At 40.3% G+C, this 15,317-nt stretch overlaps 1 protein-coding gene across 1 annotated transcript in view; it reads left to right on the forward strand.

Annotated features, from left to right (window-relative positions):
- Positions 1–31: 31 nt before the first annotated feature.
- Positions 32–15,317, forward strand: part of RAB22A (RAB22A, member RAS oncogene family) — a 49,928-nt gene continuing 34,642 nt past the window's right edge. Inside the window, exons 1-2 of the mRNA XM_067708593.1 lie at positions 32–345; positions 1,357–1,436. Of these exons, the coding sequence (XP_067564694.1) occupies positions 310–345; positions 1,357–1,436 (116 nt within the window). The 5' untranslated portion in view covers positions 32–309. The remainder of the gene's footprint in view (positions 346–1,356; positions 1,437–15,317) is intronic.

The raw sequence follows: 15,317 nt of genomic DNA on the forward strand, positions 1-15,317 counted from the left end.
CCGCCCTCGCGGCGAAGGTGGCTGCCGAGGTGGGCGGGGAGGTCAGGTGACCCGGCTGGCGTCCCAAGATGGCGGCAGCGGTGGCGCTCGGGAACCCGCGGCACCGTCCCGGCTGCTGAGGCGGGTCCCGCACGGCTGGTGACGGACGGGCCAGGCCGAGGACCGGCGAACGGGCGGCCGCCGCCTATACGCGCCCCGCGGCCGGGGCTAGGCCGTGCCGCGGCGGCGCTGGGGGATGCTCGTGCTGGGCCGGGCCTCTCCCTTCTCAACTTAGGGCGGCGGCGGGCCCGCTCCCCTGGCTCCCAGGCCATGGCGCTGAGGGAGCTCAAAGTGTGTCTGCTGGGGGTGAGTGGCGGCGGGCCGGCTGGGAGGGCCGCGGGAGGCCGGGCGGGCCGGGGACCCGGGCGTGCCCACGTCCCGTTTGCCCCTTCTCTCAGTCTCAGTGCGGGACGCCGCCTACCTGCCCCGGGACCGTCCTTCCAGCCCCCCTCCCCCCCCAGGCTGTCCCGCCCACCTGGCCGCACAGTCCTGAAGGTTTTGCTGGCGGGAGGGACCTTTCCCCTCGTCCCTCCCTGGAGCCCAGGGTCTCTTCCCGCCCCTCAAAGGGTGAAGAGCCTTCCCTGCCTCTCCGTTGCATCTGGGTTAAGAGCAGCTCTTAAATAGCTTCTCCAGGTACTAGTTAGGAGTTGGCCAAGTCTTGCGAAGTACAGCCAGTAACAGGTCTTTAGGTTTTACGAGCAGCAGTAGTCTCCTTTGCCATCTGCTTGGTGTTTTTGAACTTGTGGGATACCTCTGACACTTCTCACAGAGTTACTTTCCTTGGGGCGGGCGGGGGACATTCAAATCAGGAAGCCCCAAAGACTAGTTTGAAGTTTCAGCTTCCTGACTTGTCGAGGCAACCTTGCTATTTCAGAGCATACTTTCTGAAATTGATGCTCTCTTGCCTGAGTTGCTGCCTTAAAGACTGAAAAAGGTTTCAATAACTAGTCTTCGCCCTTCCTAGATAGGGTGGGGCTAGGATTTATCAGGGATTACTCAGAAGTAGTTCAAGAGTTCATAGTTCACGTAGACTTATTATAAAGCAAGTGAGTTTGTCACTTTGCACAGTAAGCAGAAACTTTGGATCTTTCAGAAGATCCTGTCTCTTAAAAACTTGGAACCCCTCTCCTACAATACATTTTGAAATCTCCTAGTTACTCCACTGAATTTTTATGAAAACCTTTTTGTGTTTCTTAACTTGTAAAATTTACCTATCTGGAATGATTTTCCCAAAATCCTGAACGTAGGGCACAAGGTAGTTTTTGGTGTATGCAAGCAGGTAAAACTTTTTCTTCTTCACCTCTCATTCTCTTTCAGGATACAGGTGTAGGTAAATCAAGTATTGTGTGGCGGTTCGTGGAGGACAGTTTTGATCCGAATATCAACCCAACAATAGGGTAAGAGATCAAGTTTATTGAATGTGCATCTAAAGGTGTATTGGAAAGTCCGTTCAAATAAAGGCTGTGTTACAGGGGTTAGGCATCCCCATTTTAAACTCTAGTGAATTTGGAGACAGTGGTTCCCATCATCTCTAGAAGAACTTGAAATGGTGGAGTGAGGATTGATGTGTTTTAGGAAAATTGTCTTTTGATTTGTGAGGAATGAAAACCTCCAAATGGAAGTATGAATTAAAGTTTTACTTGTTAGAATATACAAAGAGCCTTCAATCTATGAATAGTAACAGCAATTACACCTTGAAATAAAGCAGAAGAAAACAGGCCCTAATACTTTTATTTCCCCCGGCATGTCACCTAAAAGATATTTTAGGTGGCTTTAGTTCTTCGTAAAAAATAGTTTGGGGTCCAAACCCTTCTCACACGTTCCAGCACTGCTACCTACACGTTCCAGTAGCAGTAAAGAATTAACAAATTAATGTCAAAATGGAAGCTTTTTTCCGGGTATCTGGGTCTTAGAATAAGTGAAATTGACTGGCTGTCGGTTTTCGACTCTGTGAGAAAACTTTTCAGGCTGTTTAAATATCATAATATTAATACTTTCTCTGTGAGAAGTTGTGTTTCGTGGGTGTTAATACTTTGTCAGGCTTGTAAGACTAGATAGCGACTATGCGAAGCCCCAGTCGAGGGGTTTCTTCCATTAAAGAAAAATTCCGTTCTGCCTAATCGGGAGATACCTTACGGCACACACAGACACACTTGAACGCACCAAGATGAAACAGCCACTAATCCTCTGGCATGAAAATGCCTTTCAATACCCTTCAAGAAAGAACTGGGTACGTCTACATGTTTGAAGTGTGAACTCATCCTCCTCTGGGCCTGCCTGTCACTGCCCGCATGGGAAAGTGAAGGGACAGGAAGTGATAGCAGGTCGTGCTGGTGACTCAGTGAGTGACACACCTCACACTAGGCAGCACTAAAAACCCAAACGCCAGCCTGGTTAGCAGTGCTGTCTCACCAGAGGAGAGGGACGGTGGAGGCCTGTGGCCCTGTCCTGGATGGCCAGCCCTCGCAGCCCCACAGGCGCTGGGGTTCTTCACCTCCCCGAGCCCCACTCTCTTCACCAGGTGGTCCAGGCGCACGTCTCGCGGGGAAGATGATCCGAGGCTTCCCCCTCGTCCCTTCCACCGTCCTTGTTCCTCTGTCCTCAGCAGGTGTCCTCCTCCTTCAGGACCAAACCCACACACACCTGAGCTCTGGAGCCCTGCCTTCTCCCCTTCCTTCCCCAGCCCTGCCTTCCCCTCGGAGCCTGCAGACACGCTCCCCGAAGACAGGGCCGTCCCCCAAACCTGCCGGGCAAACGGGGGGCTCCGGAAAGAGGACTTCCTGCTTCCTCAGCTGCTGCTTCTCCTCAGCCCCCTGCTGTCTCCATCCCACCCCACCGTCCCACTGAAACCACCTCCCCCAGTACCTGTCTCCATCTCATTGCCAAAGCAACGGCTTTTTTCTTTCTTTCTTCATTCACTGAGTGCCTGCTGTGTGCCGGATGCTAAGCTGGGGGCTGGCGATTTAGACCAGGGCTCCGCAAACCGTGGCCATGTGGCCACCTCTTGATTTTATAGATCAAATGATGCCGTGACACGTCACACCCGTTCATTCATATGTTGTCTGCACCGCTTTCGGGCTACAATGGCAGAGTTGAATAGTTGTGACTAAGACCCTGTGGCCTGCAAAGCTGAAAGTATTTACTATTTGGACCTTTTCAGAAAAAGTCTGCCAGCCCCTCCTGCCCTCATGAACCTCTCCTAGAAGGACAGAGACATATTCTGTAACTAAAGTACAGGAAGTGATTTCTTTGACCATTTTCTGTGCTCCAAAGGAGGAATGTGGAGCACCTGTGAGAGCCTGTAGCAGGAGCCTCACCCAGGCCTAAGGGCGTGACTGGTTCCTGAGGGGAACGGTGAGGGCGTGAGGCGCTTGGAAGCCCTGACATTTCAATATTGAAAGATGAGTGGACTGTATTTCGAAAAACAGTTTTTGAAGAGTGGAAGGTAATGATCGGTGGTGTTGAGGGCAGTGAGTAGCACGGGGGACAGCAGGAGCTGTGAGGGTGGGGGACAGGGCACATTGGATGGGTGGCCCGGAGGCTGGGCAGGCAGCAGGGCCAGGCCCCAGACGTTCTTTCTCTCCCTGGGTCCTTGACCATCCCCCTCAGTCTTCTCCCCACCCCCACGCTGAGTTCATACATGTTTGGTCTTCCCCACACTGCGTCCTCCTCTGAGCAGTGCCTTTCCCAAACAGTGAGGGGCTCTACGTATTTGTGACTGAGCTCATAAACTCCCCATCAGAGGCTTGGCCCTCTGCTCCTCTTTCCGTGTACCTTGCGGAAGAGAAAAGGACCAACATGTCCTCAGGTACCCAAGCCAGCAACCTGGGCATCCTTCTCAGATCCCCCTCCTAATGTCCCCTCCCCTCCCTGGAGCCAGCATGAGTCACCAGCTCCTCCTGAATATCCTTCCATACCTGTTCTTTGTTGACTTCTAGACCTTCATCTTCCCTCGTGGTGGTTCCAGCATGGACTCTGCCGCCTGCCAGCTAGTTAACCCTGAATCTGTTTCCCCATCAGCAAAATAATAGTAATACTGGCACCAATTCCGTATTGTTAGGGGAATTCCGTGAAATACTGTATATAAAATGTTTAGCTAAATGCCAGGGACACTGGGGCTCAATACATGATAGCATTGTTGTTTTTAAAAATATTTACATCTTTTTAAAGCTTTAAAAATTATTTTTATCAAAGTAATGTGCATGTGTTTTTTTTCTGTAACAGTAAGGCTTATAGGTTAAGTATAACAGTCCCCTGGTCCACTCTGACTCACTCCCTAGAGGCAACTACTGTTGTGATGTTGTTTAGCTGGTTTTTTCTGATCTTTCCTCCAGATTTTTTCATAACATGCATATACTGCTAATTCTTGATCCCTTCTCTCTTCTCCCCCACCCCATCACCCAACTTTAGGCATTATCTACTCATTGTTTTCTTGAGAGATGGGAATTAGTCATCCTACTTCTCCCACCTCCCTCTGCTCATTTGCCCTCCCTCCATCTTTCCAGTAAAGCACTACCACTGAGCGTCAATGTAGCGTTTAGCCGGGCTCTCAAGCCAGGCTAGCTGCCTTCGCATTCCAGGTCTAACACGTAGTCGCTGTGTGTCCTTGAGCAAATTATTTAACCTCTTTGTGACTAAATTTGCACATTTGGGAGAATAAGTTGCATCTCATTATAGAGTTGTGAAAATTGAGTTAAACACATAAAAATTAGTTAGAATGGTACTTGGCATATGGTAAGCATTTGTTATTCCTTAGCAACTGTTATTTTTTAATAAGCCTCTAACACTATAGTGTTTTTTTAGACTTTATTTAAATGGAACTAGACCAGTAGGTATTGTTTTGTATCTGCTTATTTTATTCAAACCTTGTGAGATTCATCTATGTCATTTCATGTAATAATAGTTTTTTCTTTTTCATCTCTGTATAGTAAGTAACTCATTGGATAAATATACCACAGTTTATTCTGCTGTTGGAGATTGTGGTTGTTTCTAGTCTGAGGCTATTACAAATAATTTTGCTATGAACGTTTTCGTACGTGTCTTTTGTGCCCATATGTATGGAATTTCTTTGGCAATTGGCAGTGGAATTCCTGAGTCAGAAGGAATATGTATCTTAACTCTAGTAGCTACCTTGTAAAGTATTGCGCCAATTTACATTCCTACCAGCAGTGTTTGGGAGTTCCGGTTGCTCCATATCAGCTACAACATTTGGTATTATCAGTCTCAAATTTTAGCTGTGTTGGAGGGTGGGCGGTAGTACCTCATTCTGGTTTTAATTTCTGTTTCCCATATGACTAAAGCTATTGAACACATTTTCATATGTTTATTGGTCATTTGGATATGTTGCCTGTTTGAGAATCTTGTTTATTTTTCTATTGGGTCGTCAGTCATATCCTTATTGATTTGTAGGTGTTGCGTACGTATTCCGGATACTAGTCATTCGTTGGTTCTGAGCATTGCAGATATTTTCTCGCACTCTGTGACTAAGGTTTTCACTCTCTGAAAGGATCTTTTAATGAAGAGTTGTTACTTTTAATATATCCATTTGATCGATCTTTGTCTTTATGGTTAGTGCTTTTTATGTCCTTTTAATAAACTTCGATTTACCAAGGTCATGAAAATACTCTCCTGTTATCCTATAGAAATTTTGTTTCACTTTTCAGATTTAGATTTAAATTTTACCTGGAATTAATTTCTGGATGAGATGTAAAATAAACGTTAAGTTTTGGGGCGTTTTGACTTTTTTTTTTTTAATTCCAACAGGGTTATCCAGTAATCCTCATCCCTTTTTTGTTTTTTTAGACCATAATTCAGTGTTCTATGCTGAGCTGTGATTGTCATAAATTGAGCATCTGTATTTATAGTGCACTTTTTATGGTTTTTTTTTTTTTTTTTTTTTTGCCGTACGTGGGCCTCTCACTGTTGTGGGGGAGCAGAGGCTCCGGACACGCAGGCTCAGCGGCCACGGCTCACGGGCCCAGCCGCTCCACGGCATGTGGGATCTTCCCGGACCGGGGCACGAATCCCTGTCCCCTGCATCGGCAGGCAGACTCTCAACCACTGCGCCACCAGGGAAGCCCCTGGATTTTTTATTATATCCCATTGATCTGTGTTTTTAATTGACTTTACTGAAGTATAGTTTACATGCAATAAAATGCACCCATTTTTAGTGAATATGTTGATGAATTCTGACAGATTTATACATCTGTGAGATCACCACTGCAATCAAGATGTAGAACACTTCCTCACTCCAGACTGTCCCTTTCTGCCCCGTCCTGTACTCACCCCCACCCCTACCACTGGCTCCAGGCAACCACGGATAAGCTTTCTGTCACAGAGATTATATGGAATTTTTAAATTTCAATTGCTTGTTACTAATATATACATAAAATGGATTTTTACATGTGGACCTTGTGTTGTGTGACTTGGCTAAATTCAGTTAGTTCAGGCACCTTTTTAATAGATTCCTTGGGATTTTCTTAGGTGCACAATCATGCCATCTGTAATAGGCAATTTTATTTCTTTCTTTCCAATCTGTATGCCTTTTATTTCTCTTACCTGCCTTAGCACATGAGCCAGGACCTCCAGTACTGTGAGAAGTGGTAAGAACAGACATCCTTTCCTTATTCCTAATCTTGGTGGGGGAAGCATTTGGTCTTTTCCATTAAGTTAGACATCTAGGCTCTAGGTTCTTTTTATAGGTGCCCACTATCATGTTGAGAATGTTATCGTCTACCCCTAAATCAATGAGATCTTTTTTATCAAGAATTGTGTTGAATTTTGCCAGGTGGTTTTTTTCATCTTTTGAACTGTTCTTGTGCTTTTTCTTTTTCAGTCTTAAAATAGTGAATTACAACGATTGATACTAAAATATTAAGCCAACATTGCATTCCTCGGATACATTTCACTTGGTTAATATGAATTTTTTAATACATTACTGAATTTGATTTACTAAGATTTTGCTAAGCATTTTTGCCTCCATGTTCATGATGGATATTGATCTGTAGTTTTGTGTAATATGTTTCTCTAGTTTTGGTATCACGGCCTCATAAAATTAAGTTGGGAAGTGTTTTTTTCCTCTTCTACTTTTTTGGAAGAGTTGATGTAGAATTGGTATTTCTTCCTTAAAAGTTTGGTATAATTCATAAATTATATCTGTTTGATCAATGGATGAAGCCATCTGAGCAAGGAGTTTTCTTTGTTAGAAAAATTTAGCTACCAATTCAGCTTCTTTAATAGATATGGGCCTATTCATTTCTTCCTGAGTAAGCTTTCGTAGTTTGTGTCTTTCAAAGAATTTGTCCATTGTATCTATTTTTTAATTTATTGGCATGAAGTTGTTCATGATATTCCTCTATTATCTTTTTAATGTCATTAGGATCTGTCCAGCTATAAGTTTAGCGGTTTTAATGGTCTTCTCAAAGAATCAGTTTATTTCATTAATATTTCACTCTTTTCCTTGTCATTGATTTTTGCTTTTATCTTCATTTTTTCCTTCCTTTGCTTATTTTGGCTTAACTTCTTCCTTTTTAGTTTTTTAAGGTGGAAGTTTATAATATTGATTTTTTAAGGCTTTTTTTATATATGCAATTTATACAGTTAGAACTATAAATTTCCCTGTAAGTACTTGTTTGAGTGAATCCCACAGATTTTGATATGTTATGTTTTCATTTTCATTTAGTTCAAAGTATTTCTTTCCCTTGTGACTTGTTTGACCTGTTAGTTGTTGGAAGTATGTTTTCTAACTTACAGTTATTTGGGAATTTTTCCAGATATTTTAAATTAGTACTGAATTGTAGTTTAAATCCGTTGTAGTCAGAGAACATACTCATTATTATTTCAAACCTTTTACATTTGACATTTGTTTTATGGCCTAGAATGTGGCCTTCATGAATGTTCCATGTGTACCAGAAAAGAATGTATTCTGCTACTGTTGTGTGGTGTGTTCTGTAAAGGTTAAATTATCAGCTTGGCTAACGGCACTGTTCCTCTCCTTTGTATCCTTACTGATATTTTTTTCCCCTTATTTGAAGTGAAAGGAGTGTCTGAAATCCAACCCTAATTGAAGATTTGTCTAGTTCTGTTTTTAGTTTGATCAGTTTTTGTTGATGTTTTGAAGCTATTATTGAGTTTACCTACATGTAGCATTGTTATTTTTCTTGATCACTTGACCCCTTCACTATCATGAAATGTCCCTCTTTTTCCCTGGTAACGTCCTGATTCTGAATTCTACTTGGTCTCATATGAATACAGGCTCTTCAGCTCTCTGTTGGTTAGTGTTTGCATATCTTTTCCCATCCATTTACATTTAACCTATATATATTTAAAGTGAGTTTCGGGCTTCCCTGGTGGCGCAGCGGTTGAGAGTCCGCCTGCCGATGCAGGGGACGTGGGTTCGTGCCCTGGTCCGGGAAGAACCCACATGCCGCGGAGCGGCTGGGCCCGTGGGCCATGGCCGCTGAGCCTGCACGTCCGGAGCCTGTGCTCCGCGACGGGAGAGGCCACAACAGTGAGAGGCCCGCGTACCGCAAAAAAATAAAATAAAATAAATAAAGTGAGTTTCTTGCAACCAGCATTATGGGTCCTGCCTTTTATTTGGAGTGTTTACACTTGTACTGTCTAATACAGTAGCTGCATGTGGCTATCTGAACTTAAGTTAAAATTTAAAATTCAGTTCCTCAGTCACACTAGCTACCTTTCAAGTTCTCATTGTAGAAGGCTCTGTTGTATAGTACTGGTTTAGACCCTTTTTATTTTTTGTAACTATCAATATGGTTTGGTTTAAATCTACCATCTTGCTGTATTTTTCTACTGCCCATATTAATGGTTCCATTTTATCTCCACTAGTGGCTTGTTAGCTGTACCTCTTCTATTATTTTAGTGGTTGTGCTAGGATTTGCAATATACTTCTTTAATTTGTCAGCCTACCTTCAAATAATATACGGTTTCACGTATAGTATGAGAACCTCCTTACAAGAGTATACTTTCATTTCCCCTCACTCATCCTTTGTGTTATTATTGTCATATATTTTATTTCTGCATCTTATAAAGTCCACAATACACTTATTTTTTGCCTTAGTCAGTGATCTTTTAAAGAGACTGTTAGTCTTTTTTCTGGGTCCTTGTGTTAAATCCAGTATCTTTGTAATAAGTCTTAATGTCCAGTAGTATGAGAAGTTCTATTTTATTCTTCAGTAATTTCTTGGCTGTTCTTGGCCTGTTACATTTCCATGTAAACATTAGTGTTACCTGTTTTCACACACACCAACACACTAATCCCCACTGTGTTTTTGATTGACATTCCATTGAATTTATAGATTGGTTTGGAGAGAAATGACATCTGTATGATACTGCATCTTCAATATATGCACATAGATTATTCTTCCATTTGTTAGGCTTCTTTATTTTTTCTGAGCATTTTTTTCTGCTTTTCTGTGTAGTGGACTTGCATATCTTTCGTTAGATTTAATCCAAGGGGTTTGATGTTTCAGTGCAGTTTTCTGCTGTCAATGTGCTAAATGGTATTGCTTTGAAATAGCTTTATTTCTAAAACTTAAACTTTTTGTATCTTTTATTGAGTTGAGTACGGATCTGCAGTACTGTGTTGAATAGAAATGGTCATACTGGGTATTCTTATCTTATTTTAATCTTAGCAGGAAAGCTTTCTCTATCATACCATTAAATATGTTTGCTATAAGGTTTTTGTACATACACCTTATCACATTACAGAGTGTCCTTCTTTTTATCATATGCTGGAGTTTTGTTTTTTTTTTAACATGAATAAGTGTGGAATTTACCAAAATATTTTTCTACATTTATTGGCTTGATCCTGTAATTATTCTTTTATGATGTTAATGTGGTAAATAACGTTGAATTTTCATGGAGTAAATCCACTTAGATTCTAATATATTTTTCTTTTTACATATCACTGGCTTTAGTTTACTGTGTTTTTTTAGGACCTTTTTGTATGTTTTAGGACCTTTGAGTAAGATTGTCATGTAATATTACTTTCTATAATGTACACGTCAGATTTGGTATGAAGGTTTTGCTTCCCTTATAAAGCTAGTTGAGAAGCTCTTCTATGGAAGAGTTTGTGTAAAATTGCTCTTATTTCTTCTTTAAATGATTAGTAAAATGTATGTGGGCTTCAAGTTGTCCTTGTATAATATAGTTTAATGAGTCAATTTCTTTCTTTTTTTTAAAAATACTTTTTATTTTTTTTTTTATTTGGTTGTACCAGGTCTCAGTTGCAGCTTGCTGCCTCCTTAGTTGTGGCATGTGTGCTCCTTAGTTGTGACCAGTGAGCTCCTTAGTTGCAGCCAGTGGGCTCCTTAGTTGCAGCTTGCCAAATCCTTAGTTGCGGCACATGGACTCCTCAGTTGTGGCAGGAGGGCTCCTTAGTTGCAGCTCACCAGCTCCTTAGTTGTGGCATGCGAACTCTTAGTTGCAGCATGCGAACTCTTAGTTGCAGCATGCATGTAGGGTCTAGTTCCCTGACCAGGGATCGAACCCAAGCCCCCTGCATTGGGAACGTGGAGTCCTTAACCACTGTGCCACCAGGGAAGTCCCTCAATTTCTTTCACAGTTGTAAGATTATTCATTTTCAGATTTTCTATTTCTTCTTGTATTGATTTTGATAGATTGTGGTTTGTTTGGGGGTTTTTTTAAGGATTTTCACTATTTTCATATACTTTTCCCAATTTATTGGCATAAAGGTGTTAAGATTTTATACTTTTTACATTTTACATATATTTCTTTTACATTTCTGATATTAGTTTTACCTTTGGTCAACTCTGCAGTATTTCTCTTTTTTCATTAATTCCTGCTCCTATCTTTATAGTTTCTGTTCTGTTCAATGTGCAGTTCTTTTTCTAACTCCTTGAAAGAGATGATTATATAACTGATTTTCAGTCCTTATTTTCACTTGTATTCCTTATGTTTTAATACCTTAGCCATGGCTTTTGCTGGATCCAAGTTTGTGTATATCATCATTTTATTGTCATCCATTTCAAAATATTTTCTGATTTTTATTATGATTTCACCTTTGATCCAAGTGTCATTTAGATATGTGTTTGTTGATTTCCAAATATAGGGAAATTTTCTAGTTAACTTTTTTTTAGTGATTACTGGCATAATTGTATTGAGGTCAGAGAACATATTTAAATCCTTTAATTTCTGATGCAATTTGCAATTTACCTAGTATATGTTGATTTTGGTAAATGTTTCATATGTGTTTGAAAAGATTGTATACTTTGCAACTGTTATTTGCCATGTTCTTTGAGTGGAATTAGGTCAGGTTTATTAATCGTGTTCATTTCTTCTGGGTTTTTGGTCTACCCAAATCCATCAGTTACTAAGAGACTTAGTGGGTTAAAAATCTCCCACTATGCTTGTGTATTTGTCTGATTATCCTTTTTGTTCTGTCAGTTTCACTTTATCTGTTTTGCAGCTACAGTAAGTACTTACAAATCTGGAATTTTGTATCTTACTGATAATACAAACCTTCTAACATTCTGAAATGTACTCTTTAGCTCTGGGAATGCATTTTGCCTTGAGGTCAAATTGTGTCTTAATATAACAAGACTATTTCCTTTGGTCAGTATTTGCATGGTGCAACTTTGTCTCATCCTTTTGTTTCTAACCTTTCTGTATCTTTCTGTTTAAAGTGGGTTTCTTGTAAGCAGCTTATGATTTGAATTTGATAAAATACATTCCATATAACCACCACTTAATCAAGATCCAGAAATTCTCATCACCTCAGAAGGTTGTTTCTGTGAGTCCCACTCCTCACAAGTGACCACTGTGCTGACCTCAATCACTATGGATTAATTTGCCTGTTCTTGCATTTAATGTAAATGAAATAATACAGAAGACACTCTTTGGTGTCCTGTTTCTTCCCCATAAAACGATGTTTTGGAGGTTCAACCATGTTGTTGCATGTATCATAGTCCCTTTTTTTAATTGGTGACTAATATTCTCTTATATGAATAGATCACAGTTTGTTTACCCATTAGTTTTGGGCTACTATGAATATAGGTTCTGTGAAGATTCTTTTAAAACTCTTTTTGTACACATAGGTTTTCATTTCCTTTGGGTAAATAACTAGGAATAGAACTTGTAGTTCATAGGATAGGTGCATGTATAACTTAGTACGAAGTTGCCAAAGAGTTGTCCAAAGTGGTTGTATCATTTTACCCTCCCACCCGCAAGGTATAGAAGTCCAGTTGCCCTACATCCTCACCAGCATTTGTCTTTTTAACTTCAGTTATTCTAGTGGATATAAAATGGTATCTCATTGTGCTTTTAGTCTGCATTTCCCAGATGACTAATAATGTTAAGCATTTTTCTTGTGTGTATTTGTCATTCATATATCTCTTATGAAGTCAGTACTCAGGTCTTTTGCCCATTTTTACTGGGAGTTTTTGCCTTATTTCTTACAGACTTGTAGAAATTCTTTACATATTACAAATAGAACTCTCTTGTCAGGTATATTTATTGTGAATATTTTCTTCCATTCTGTGGCTTGCCTTTTCATTTTCTTAATGAGGAGTTTTAATTTCAATGAAGGCCATGTTATCAGTTTTGTCTTCTTGGGTTCATGCTTTTTTGGTCCTCTCTAAACAAGCGCTGCTTGCCCCAAGTTCTCAGAGATGTTCTCCTATGTTTTCATCATAGTTTTAGCCTTACTTTTAGTTCTTTGATCCATCTCAAATTAATTTTTCTGTATTCTGTGAGGTAGAGGTAAGAGTCATTATTTTCCCATGTGATTATCCAGTTGTCCCAGCATCATTTGTTGAAAGACTTTCTTTTCCCCATTGAGTAGCATTGGCATCTTAATAAATTATAATACTGAGTCTTCTGATCCATGAACATGGTGCCTTTCTCCATTTACTTAGGTCTTCTTTAATTTGTCTCTGCGTTGTTTTGTAGTTTTTAGTTCAGGAGTCTTAAGAGTATTTTTGTTAAAAATTTTTCCTAAATATTAATGTTTTTTAAACTATTGTAAATGGAATTGTAATTTTTTATTTTATTTACAATTGTTTGTAACTGTATATAGAAATACCATTGATTTTCTTATATTGACCTTATATACTTTAATCCTGTTAAATTCATTTATTCTGATAGCTATCTTGTAGAGTCCTTAGGGTTTTTTTACATGCATGATTATGTTGTCTGAGAATAAAGTCAGTTTCTTCCTTTCCTTTTAATTTTTTCCATATCTTGCTGCATTGGCTAGGACCTCCGGTACCATACTGAATAAAAGTGGTGACCAACATCCTTGCCTTTTCCCAATCTTAGTGGAAAAACATGCAACATTATACTATTAAGTATGATGTTAGTTGTAGGGTGCCCATTATTAAGATAAGGAAGCTTCCTTCTTTTTCTAGTTTGCTGAAAGTTCTTTTAAATCAAGAATGGGTCTTGAATTTTGTCTTAATACTTTTCTGCATCTATTTAGATGACAGTATGGTTTGTTACCTCCTTTTTTCTGTTAATGTGGTGGATAACTGTGTTCATTATCAATTGCTAAGTAACAAATTATCCCAACACTTAGCGGCTTGAAACAACAAACATTCATTATCCACATTTTCTGTGGATCAGAAATCAGAGTGGCTTAGCTGATACCGTTCTGACTCAGTCTTCTGTGGTGCTGCAGTCAAGATGTCCCAGTCAAGTCAGGGCTGCAGTCATTTGAAAGCTTGGCTGGGGTTGAAGGATCTGCTTCCAAGATGGCACACTCACATGGCTGTTGACTGGAGGCCTCAGTTCCTCAGATCTTCACCATGTGGGCCTCTCCATGGGGCTGCATGAGTGTCCTCACAAAAGGACAGCTAACTTTCCCCAGGGCAAGTGACCCAAGGGAGAGCAAGGAAGAATCTGTAGTATTTTTATGACGCCTTAGAAGGGAGTTACTAAGCCCATCCCAGACTCGCAGGGTATGGAATTAAGCTCCACTCTTGAAGGAAGGAGTATCAAAAGGCAAAAAATGAACATATTTTGTAACTACCACAATTACATTAATTGAATTTCAAAAGTTTAATCACCCTTACTGTATCTAATCATGTTGTGAGTAAACATCAGATAAACTCGGATTGAGGAACGCTTTACAAAATGACAGGTATATAATCTTCAAAAGTCTCAAAGTTTAAAAAGTCAAGGAAAGACCGAGAAGCTAACCCAGACTGAAGGAGACTGAAGAGTCGTGGCAGCTGAGTACAGCATGTGTTTTGAAGTGGATGTTGTACCAAAAAGGGTGTTATTAGGACAACTGGCAGAACTCAAATGGGCTCTGAAGAATAGATGGTAGTAATGTGTCGGTGTTAATTTCACAGTTTTGATTATCTTATTCTGCTTGCGCAGGAAGATAGTCTTGTTTGTAGGAAATGTCCACCAATGTTCAGAGGTAATGAGGCAACTTACTCTGAAATGGCTCAGGATAAATAACTTCTGTACCGGTAACTTTTCTCTAAATTAGAGACTGTTTCAAGTTTGTTTGTGTGTTTTTAATGATGGCTATTTTACTGTAAATAGACGTTAAAAGACAACCAACTTTTATCCCCCGAATGTCATTAAAAGACAGCTGGCTGCTTGGTATAAAACGGTATAACATTGAGCTGTTGACGCACTCTTCACCTTACACGCTGGCTCTGTGAGCCTGGGTCACCCCACCCCTCCACTGCATGTACCTTCCTGCTTGGCCCACCTAATTTAAGCGATTCTGAGATTTGAGTAATTATTCAGGGTAGAAAAAAAGAGGAAATGCAAAACTCATTTCTTTTTATTTTACACCCACATTACCATTTCCATTGCTCTTCATTCCTTCCTGTAGAATTGAGTTTTCATCTGCTGTTATTTCCCTTCAGTCTAAAGAACTGTTTTAGCATCTCATGGATCTCAGGGCTACTAGTGACAGAGTCCCTCAGTTTTTGTTTATCTGAAAAGGTCTGTATTACATCCTCACTTTTAAAGGATATTTTTGCTAGATAAGGATTTCTGGGGTTTTTTTCCCCCTTTTTGTATTTTGTTTGTACAGCATAATGATTTGATATGGGACCATATTGTGAAGTGATTACACAATAAGAGTGGTTAACATCCAGTCACCACACATAGTTAGAAAATTTTCTTTCTCGCTATGAGAACATTTAGGATTTACTCAACAACTTTCAAATATACAGTACAATATTATTAACTATAGTCACCAAGCTGTACGTTCCATGGGTGAGATGAGTGAAGATGTCAGAGGTACACACTTGGAGGTGTAATGTACAGATAGTTTT

The sequence above is a fragment of the Pseudorca crassidens genome, chromosome 15, assembly GCF_039906515.1.
Source record: "Pseudorca crassidens isolate mPseCra1 chromosome 15, mPseCra1.hap1, whole genome shotgun sequence".
Taxonomy (NCBI): Eukaryota; Metazoa; Chordata; class Mammalia; order Artiodactyla; family Delphinidae; genus Pseudorca; species Pseudorca crassidens.